This window comes from Arachis ipaensis, chromosome B09 (genome assembly GCF_000816755.2).
Source record: "Arachis ipaensis cultivar K30076 chromosome B09, Araip1.1, whole genome shotgun sequence".
Classification (NCBI taxonomy): Eukaryota; Viridiplantae; Streptophyta; class Magnoliopsida; order Fabales; family Fabaceae; genus Arachis; species Arachis ipaensis.
Window position 1 is genome coordinate 27,618,145 of NC_029793.2, and position 10,504 is coordinate 27,628,648.

The 10,504-nt window shown below is 30.9% G+C and overlaps 1 protein-coding gene across 7 annotated transcripts; it reads right to left on the bottom strand.

The window, feature by feature from the left end:
• On the bottom strand, positions 2,592-6,675 carry LOC107619105. 7 transcript variants are annotated; one of them, XR_002353982.1, is made up of 6 exons: positions 4,743-4,792; positions 4,445-4,546; positions 4,200-4,247; positions 4,037-4,126; positions 3,016-3,817; positions 2,592-2,905 (listed from the first exon to the last, which is right to left on the bottom strand). XR_002353982.1 is itself a non-coding variant. In XM_021111444.1 (6 exons), exons 1-5 carry the CDS (start codon positions 4,773-4,775, stop codon positions 3,620-3,622), a joined length of 459 nt encoding a protein of 152 aa, XP_020967103.1. In that variant the 5' UTR covers positions 4,776-4,786; the 3' UTR covers positions 2,592-2,905; positions 3,016-3,619. The 7 variants fall into 7 exon arrangements, 2 of the variants coding, with proteins under 2 accessions (XP_020967103.1, XP_016176809.1); XM_021111444.1 differs by having other exon boundaries at positions 4,037-4,114; positions 4,743-4,786; XR_002353980.1 differs by lacking the exons at positions 4,037-4,126; positions 4,743-4,792 and adding an exon at positions 6,529-6,675.

The following is a 10,504-nucleotide window of genomic DNA, read 5'->3' on the forward strand; positions in this document are numbered from 1 at the left end:
AGTAAAAATAAAATAGATGAGACATATAAAGAAGAATGGAAACTACAATCTGAAGTAATAAATTTAGTGTACGAAAATGATACAGTACAATTATAGTTTCTATTCAAGAAGGACTAAAGCAGAAAAATTGCCAAATTCAAAATGACATGAAAGAAGTACATAACAAAGCAGGAGATGAAGTGTATATGTGAAGACAACATTAATATTATTGAGTATTGAGTAATTGACATACAACAAACCTTGAATTTAACCGTTTAAGAGGGTCTCAAACTAATAACGACCTTGGGGATTTGCTTAAAACTCCTTTGTGATAGCGGATTAAAGGTCATTACTCCTTAGTCCTTGGGAAAGAAAAAACAAAAATAATAATGTAATGCCACGTGTAAGGCGAAGGGAAGGCTTAGCTTGACCGTTGGATGAAACTGAGTGGAGGACAGTTGGTATTGAATCCGAGTGATAGTCACTTGGGGAGTTAGTGAAACAACCATTATTCATCCTATTACTATAATACCCACTCTTATTACATCCTTACTACTTTGGGTTTATTTGATAAATAATTTATTAATATTTTTATAAGTATTTATAATATCCGATTTTGAGCAACCAAGTATTTTTAATAATCAAATCATTACTAACAATACTTATTCATCTAACACTACTCTGAAGACCATGACTCTGGTGTACAAGGCAACAAGCTTTCTACACGTAAAAATATTAGAGCAACCTATTATAATGACAAATGTAAGTGGAACAATTTCTGCCTCTTTGTCAAGATAACACGACGATGATGGTGATTAGAAAGCGTTTTTTAGAAAGTGAGTTTTCATATTATTCTTATTATAAGATTTTATCATAGAGGAATAAAATGTATTCTTAATATTAACATGTTAAATTTTAGAACAATTCAATTTATATGATGTATTTATTTGCAGTTAATGATATTACACTACAACAAAACAGCATTTTGGTGACGGTTTTTTTAATGCTTAGCGACGGTTTTAACTGTCACTAAATAATTTTTGCGACGGAAAAAAAAGCGTCATAGATTTGACCGTTGCCAGCAGACATAGTGACGGTTTTGGACCACTGTTGGTAAGGAGTGTCACTAAATTGTTTTTGACAGTTTTTAAAATATAAAACAGTCACTAATTTGTAACACTTGTAAATGTGTTTTTTATATTGTATTTTCACGACGTTTTGAAACTGTCATTAAATTACTAAATTCTGTGACAGTTTTTTCTTATATTTTTGTGACTATTACAATATTTAGTGACAATTTAAAACCCTCACTAAGTTACTTGTTCTTATAATGGTTTTTAGGTATATTTAGTGACTATTTAAACTGTCACTAAGTTACTAATTCCTGTGACAATTTTTTCTGTATTTAATGACTGTTTTAAACTGTCATAATCTCTCCAAAATCAAAGCTTTTTTTTATTAATTATTACAAAAATTATTTCTATTATAAATAATAATTTATATGTATATAAACCCTACAACATCAAAAATTTCCTTCTTAATAAAACTTCCTACACCAAAATATTTATACAATTATAGATCTAATTCATTGTTCATTTGATTCATAATTCATATATCTATAAAGAGTAAAAACTACCATACACAATAAAGTATCGACCCTATAACATAATTCATATATCTAAGTGCTAAACAAATATATGATATTCAATTCTTGAAGGTCCACTTGTAGTAGCAGATTGCATAAACTCTCGTGCAAGAGCTTCTCAAATTCAACTTCAACTTCAGTGGTTCTTCCTCTATGAAAAATACCTCTGACAAAGTAAGATCGTCACAGAAATACTAGATTTACAAGATGGGAACAAAAATATCTAAGGGGAATAATGGAAAACAACTAACTTACTGATGTTGCTCAACTGGTTCAAAATGAAATGGATCAGAGTCAGTCTCCACTTGTTCAGCCTTCCATGGAAGGTTTTCCTTGTGAACATATTGGTTATGCAAATCTAAGTACACTCTAATCATCTTGAACACTTTCTCTTCTATGTTTATTGGCTATGAACATTTTTATAAAGGAGAAAAATTGCATCAAATCACTGTGAAAAGAATAAAATCAGAAAAATACCAAACATAAGAATCATAGTACAGATTATGATACAAATATGACATTACCATTCACTGTGTTTCTTTTAGGGAAAACATTACTAATAAAAGCAAGGTCTTTTTCAGCAGCATGTACTGAATTTGAATCCACATTCCATCAGTATTCGTATCGCCACTGGCTTTCCCTTCTTTTGAAACCTCTCCAGACATCTGGTGTGCAGAGTTTGCATCATCGAGCCAGAAAGCAACACCAGATAAATTGCACATGTTTGGATTCAGTCTCAGCAACAAAATAGCAAACCATTTAAAACAATGTACAATGAACAATAGCATACCAAAATCAATCAAGGAAGGATAATTGATGGTCATCCACCACACTTTATAGCCTATGATTTTTCTACCATGAACAGATTATTTGGACCAAATAAGATTAATGTATTCCATATACATACACAGCACTGCTGTAAATATACAACAAGACTCTTAATGTTTCTCCTTTTATTTTCTTTTAGCTTAAACTATATCATCCCTACATAATCAAATACTTATGGCAATAAATATTATATCAAGGTTTCATCGAACTGCTGTACTTTGGATGGGAGGAAAAATTGTTCCAATATATGATTATAAATAGGCAATTTTACCTAGAAATCCTTCAGAGGAAAAAAATTGTTAATTGTAGACTCTTATTATATCATCTAGCATCGATTAATTCCTTGCCTTTCGACTTCATGTATCTGTCAATTAAGTCAGCGAGAGCTCTTATCAACAATTTTGGGTTATATATTATACCCACTTTGAAATCACGTAGGGAGTCAACAACAATCTGCAAAATAAGAATTGTTTGAGGATCCCAAAAAAAAGTAAGTTGCATTAAAAAGATTATAGGTTGTATTATCCACTCAATTTTGCCTCGAGCAAAATTGGTATACATACCACATCAAATATTCCTTGGGCATTCAATCGGTCAACATCAACTGGAACTGAACTATTTCTTGGCACCAAAATGGAAATGACATACTAACTCGGTTGCATAAAATTATTAATGGTAGAAAAAATCTTGTCATCACATTATGCATATTGTATTGTGAATTTTAGTTATCAATTTTCAAAGTATCTGAATTTTTATTTGAAGTAAGATTCCACACACATCAAATAACATCATTTTGCTTCAAAAGAAGCAAAACACCCAAGAAAAAATATTTTTCTCAAGCTTTTCCAGGCATGCATCATGTTGAACACGTGATAATAAAAACCAATACTAAACAAATATATCTATAGTAGCAGTTAGTAAGTACCAAAGCGAAAGTCCTAACTCATACATTTTTATGTAAAGTTTCTTTGAAATTTCAATAATAATTGCATCAACAATAAGGGGAGAGTAAACTAAATATGACAATTCATTTTATAATAGCAATCATCATATGGAGCGATAAGGGTTTATTAACAGTATACCACTTGGCACTTACAACAGGGTAAAAAGCATGCATTCAAATAAAATGATATTGGCACTCTTTAGTGAATTAATCAAAGCCTTATTTTAAACCAAAATCAAAATAAAGATATCTATTTGGCACCAACTAGCTTCAATTGTGAAGGAATTCCCACTCACAGGATTCTTTAGCCGATTGCAAGGATCTCCATATGTTCGATTTAGAGCATCCGTGATGGCAGTAACAAAACAAGAAGCCGAAAACCCATTAGTCTCCCGGTCAGGTGTGCCATTTAACATAAGTACCTAACATTTAAGAAATAAAAATAAAAATGAGTAGAATTTTGGAAAAGAATGCATATATTGCTATAAAATTTCAATAAAACAAAAGACCGCCGCTAGAATTTCATGCATTGGAACAAATTCACGCCACTAATAGCACTATGGCTGGACTTCCATATCAAAGCACAGAAACTTATCACCCTTTTTGTCTTATTGCTCAGCAATCAAGAAGAGCCGGACTACCTTAATAGCTTGTTTCTTCCAAAAGAGAAACAAATGCTCTCCTTGCAAATTGAAAGCAATCTTATCAAGCCTAAATTCCTAAAATACAAACTGGATGCAAGGCTCATCAGACTAAACATTAATAGGCAAAGAAAACATATATAATTACAAGATCAAGAAGTACCTTGAGGCAAGACCTTGACGAAATAATCTCCCCAATTCCCAATAAGACCTAGAAAAACTTGTTGATCAGTGATCATCTAGTAGGAGAACTAAACTGTGTAAAGAAGAAAGATATGTTTATTCTAGCCAAATTATAGATTAATCCACATAATTATGCAATGTCTCAAACAAAATAAAAGATTATGCAATGTCGCTTCATGAAGAGGAAATAGCATACTTTTTACAAACTACTTCTAAGAATCTTACCAACGAGGGACAGATTGAAGTGAAAAGGGAACCCATGGCATATACAATGCAGTCCACATTACTTAACTGCTCTAATACAGTTGCATTAGGTGAAGGAAAGACCTATTGAAAAGATATCAAGACAAATGGAAGTTATAATTATAAATTGCTCATAAATTATTAAATCAATAGCAAAATTCATTTCCTAAAAAAAACTTCTTATAAAAATGAATAAAAGTTGCACTTTGTCAAATATATTCTTTTTCTCTTTCCTAACAGAAGAACAATTCTAATAAAAACAGCACCAAAACAGATTTACCTCATGGAGCAAATTTTTCCCCTCACTTGACATGTAGAAGACACGACAGAATTCTATATTTATATAAAAATAAAAATAAAAATGAGTAGAATTTTGGAAAAGAATGCATATATTGCTATAAAATTTCAATAAAACAAAAGACCGTAGCTTGAATTTCATGCATTGGAACAAATTCACGCCACTAATAGCACTATTGCTGAACTTCCATACCAAAGCACAGAAACTTATTACCCATTTTGTCTTATTGCTCAGCAATCAAGCACAGTCGGACTACCTTAATAGCTTGTTTCTTCCAAAAGAGAAACAAATGCTCTCCTTGCAAATTGAAAGCAATCTTATCGAGCCTAAATTCCTAAAATACAAACTATATGGAAGGCTCATTAGACTAAACATTAATAAGCAAAGAAAACATATATAATTACAAGATCAAGAAGTACCTTGAGGCAAGACCTTGACGAAATAATCTCTCCAATTCCCAATAAGACCTAAAAAAACTTGTTGATCAATGATCATCTAGTAGGAGAACTAAACTGTGTAAAGAAGAAAGATATGTTTATTCTAACAAAATTATAGATTAATCCACATAATCATGCAATGTCTCCAACAAAATTAAAAGATTATGTAATGGCACTTCATGAAGAGGAAATAGCATACTTTTTATAAACTACTTCTAAGAATCTTACCAACGAGGGGCAGATTAAAGTGAAAAAGGAACCATGGAATACACAATGCAGTCTATATTACTTAACTGCTCTAATACAGTTGCATTAGGTGAAGGAAAGACCTATTGAAAAGATATCAAGACAAATGGAAGTTATAATTATAAATTGCTCATAAATTATTAAATCAATAGCATAATTAATTTCCTAAAAAAACTTAATAAAAATGAATAAAGTTGCACTTTGTCAAATATATACTTTTTCTCTTTCATAACAGAAGAACAATTCTAATAAAAATAGCACCAAAACAGATTTACGTTATGGAGCAAATTTTTTCCCTTACTTGACATGTAGAAGACACATTTTATTTTTGAAGGAAGTACTAGAGTGGAAAAGCTATCCTACCCACAAAATGAGAAAACTTTAGTATACAAGAAATATAAGATATATAGTTTTACAATATTACATACTAGATCAACCAACCAATCACAATTTTGTAGTATGTCAGTTAGTGAGAATGACAGAGAAAAAAATTAGTTTGGAAGCTACAACTTCACTAGATTTTATATTAGGAAAACATTAAAGTAATAAAGTGATGACTAATTATGAAATTTATACCACGTACTCTTGTTTATTTCAAACTCAACTAACATGTAAGTTAATATTTTCGATGCCTTTATTGACATGTTTACAACATCAACATACATTCCACATCATTACAACTTAAAAAACATCCTTCCTACATTGATATTACTTTCAACAAAAGTCCAGATATTTAAGTTGGACAATGTAATCAACATGTTGTAATTTAAGAAGATCACTAACCAGTTCATGATATCATCAAGGCACAAAAACATCGAAGAAATCAAGAGAAGAAATAAGAAAGACAGCATTCAAAGAAATATAATTGAAGTATTTTATCGAACATGTTGAGTGCGGAAAAATAAATAAGAGAATTCAAAGAAAAATAGCAAATATGAACATCATGATATAATCATTATGATAAATTACAACAAAATAGAGCACTAATAACAAACAATTGCAACAACTTCAGCATAACAAACATTAAGAAACAACAACGAAATTGTAGGGGAAAAAGTATAATAGAAGAACAATTGAATACTCACTATCAGTGTTTAGTATTGAGGTTGGAAGAGAAGAAAAAGTCGCTGGACGGAGAATTAGGGTTCGCACTCGGAGAAAAAGGGAAACGAAAGGGTGACGCGAGGACAGCGAATGGTGAACGATGAATGCAAATCACGATGGTGAACGGTGAATGATGAGAGAAAAAATGTCGGTAAAGAATTTCACAAAAATGTTGTGTTGCAAGTATACTTCTAAACCAACAAATTATCCTCGGTCAATGTTTAAATTGTTTGTCACTTAAGCAAACCCAATAAAATTAACCGATGTATTTAAACCTCGAGTTGTCTCTCAAGAAATTGCAGGAAAGTGTACTTACTATTGGTTATGGGAAAATATATTTTTGGGGTTTTTAAAATAAGAGACAAGAAAGTAAAAATGGCAAGAAAATTAAGTAATAACTACGAAGTCCTATCCTTATTACCATTATCAATTGTGATGGTAAATGTGAATTGCCTTCACTTAGTTAACCTCTAACCAATGGAGGAAGGTCAAGTGCATACGATCAACTTGAGTTCACAAGTTCTGGTCAACTCATAGTGAGAGACTAGATTTAGTGAAGTTCAAGCTAACCGGAAATCTTCGATTACCATTCAACAAAAGAATTTTGATAACTCAAGAGTCTCTAATTGATCAATCCAAGTTAAGAACATAAAAATCTATTTTAAAATCCAACCAAGCATTTTATCGAATACTTGGAAGGCATAAAATAAAAACATAGAAAACTAACAAGACATAGCAAAATCTAAGACTAACAATTGCAAAAGGAAACAATAACAACAATTTAAAGAAAGCAATCATAAACATGGAAACATCAATTGCATTAATATGGATTAAAGGAAACAAGAAGAATTCATAAACTAAATTGGCAACATAAAGAAATCAACGAAGAGAGAGAGAGAGAGAGAGAGAGAGAGAGAGAGAGATTCATCTTCTCTCTCTAGAAAACTACATCTACAACCTAAAATTGTGTGAATGAACGAAAAGTGAATGATCCCCCCTTCCAACTCCACTCTGCAGCCTCTAATCTGTATTTTCAGGCCTGAAACTGGGTCAAAAGCAGCCCAGAATTCGTCCCCAGTGAATTTTGTTTAATGCAGCACGTGACGCTCGTCACGCGTACGTGTCAGCCATATGTACGCATCGCTGAACAAATTCCTGGTCACGCCTACGCGTCGCTTGCCTGCTTCACTGGTCACGCGTACGTGTCGCCCATGCGCACGCGTCGCTACCAGCTTCTGAAATACTCAATTTCTTGTGTTCCTTCCACTTTTGCATTCTTCCTTTCCATCCTCTAAGCCATTCCAGCCCTATAAACCCTGAAAACATGTAACAAATATATCACGGCATCGAATGGTAATAAGAGAGGATTAAAAATCAGCAATTTTAAAGTCAAAGAAGCATGTTTTCAATCATAGCACAAAATTAGAAAGGATTTGTAAAACCATGCAATTTATATGAATAAGTGTATGAATAATTGATAAAATTCACTCAATTCAGTACAAAATAAATCGTAAAATAGTGACTCATCAGTGAACGCGAACCGCGATGGTGAGACGATAAACGACGAACTGTAGCATGGTGAAGGTTGTTGCGTTACTTTCTTGTTTTTCGATTCTTCTCATCTCATCTGAAATGATAGTGAAATAGTGAATACATTTTTAAAAAAATAGAAAGTTAAAAAAAAGAATGAGAGAGATATAGACTAAATACTAACTATTTAAAAATTAAGCGCATAAGCGTCATAATGTTAATGATTAGAGACCCTTAAAATAACGGTCATAAATAAAGTGTAGCTATATGTTCAATTTGGTATAGTGTTAGTATTAGTATCTATAGTGTAGTCACGAATATTTAAATCAAATGATTTAACTATTTGGAAAAAAAGTAGGAATTACAGTCAACTGAATTTAAGAATGAGTTAACTAAATTTAAATCAAATGATTTAACTATTTTTAACTATTAGTATCTTCGTGTTATATCTAAAGTTGCTGTAAATACAGAAAAATATTTTTTTAATGCTATATTTTTTTCTTTTTCTTTATTTCCTGATTTTTTTCTTTCTTTTAGTTGAATAAATGTAAGTTCATCATCTTCCAAGTAATTTTGCAGCATTATGTATTTTTTTCTTCTTTGTTTGATTTTTTTGTTTTTATTCTTGTTAAGAGAGTAAAATAAGAAGAAACTTGAGAAGGTAAAATAAAAAGAAAAAGATGAATAAGAAAAAAAAGAAGAAGATGGTGATGATGATGAAAACAAGAAGAAGAAGCAGCATAAGTTGAGGAGGAGGAAGAGGAAGAGGAAGAGTTTTGAATTATGCAGAATTTATCAACACACATACATCGAAAATTCTTAAACAATACACTCAAATATCTTCGTGTTACACCCAAATATCTTCGTATTACACTCAAATTTACTGCAAATAAAAAAAATTATTTTCTCTAATGCTGCATTTTTTTCTTCTTCTTTTTTTCCCTTATTTCTTTCTTTCTTTTAGTTGAATAAATGTAAGTTTATCCTCTTCCAAATAATTTTGTACCATTATGTGTTTTTTCTTCTTCTTTGTTTGATTTTTTTGTTTTATTCTTGTTAAGAGAGTAAAACAAGAAAAAAGATGAATAAAAAAAAAGAAGATGATGATAATGATGTTGAAAAAGAAGAAGAAGCAGCAGCAGAAGATGAGGAGGAGGAAGAAGAGTTTTGAATTATGAAGAACTTATTAGCACATATACACTGAAAATTCTTAAACAATACACTAAAAGATCTTCGTGTTACACTCAAATTTGCTGCAAATACAAAAAAAATATTTTCTTTAATACAAAACTTTTACATTACATTCGATTCAAACCATCAACGATGAACAACAATTTTTACAAACAAAAACATTATTCACCTACAGAATCATAAACTACTAACGAAAATATTAACTAGAATCGAACCACACCTCATTTACTTGATTGGATTCAAAACAATAATCAATTTCGTTTTGGTTCAATTGACAATCTAAACTTGAATTATTCATTAGAGTAAAGTACTAAATTAGTCCCCAATGTTTAAGCGTAATCCTGTTTTGGTCCTTAAGGTTTAAAGTATCCTATTTGAATCCAAAAAATTTTTATTTAGCTTCAATGGTGTCCCACCGTGAGGTCAAAGTTAAATAAATAACAAAATGTCCTACATAACAGCATTACAAGAACAAGGTCAATAATCTGGAGAACAAATACAAACTCCAGAGGCACAAAATCAACCGTTGATGCATCAATACATTTATTTATTATTTTTTTATAATTTAAATTAAATATTTTCTATAGAACTAAGGAGAATGATAAATAAATGTATTGATGCATCCACGGTTGATTTTGTACCTCTGGAACTTGTACTTGTTCTCCAAATTATCGACCTTGTTCTTGTACTGCTGTCATGTAGAACATTTCATTAATTATTTAACTTTGACTTCACGATATGACTATATTGAAGCTAAATGAAACTTTTTTGGATTTAAATAGGACACTTTAAACCTTAAGGACCAAAACAGGATTACACCCAAACTGATGATGGAGAAGAAAGAGGAAAAGGAAGGAGGAGATGAAATTTCAATAAAAAAAAAAAAGGAGGAGGAAGAGGAGGAGGTGGAAGAGGTGGTGTTGGTGATGACGATAACAAAAGAGAAAAATAACAAAGAACAAGAAGAACGTGCAGTAACAACATGAAAAAAACGTGCACTCATGAATATAAATAACTTGTATAGACTTATATCGAAAAATGACTTGTACGTAGAGAATAATACTTTAAGAATTATTTAGTTGATGATTTAAAATTTGAATTGTGTAATAATAGATTAAATCGGTTGTGCTGAACTACTAAATATACTATACGAAATTACCAATTTATTTTTCATTATATTAGAATAGTATATTAAAAGATGATAGATTAATAATTTAGATATAAATTTTATGGTTT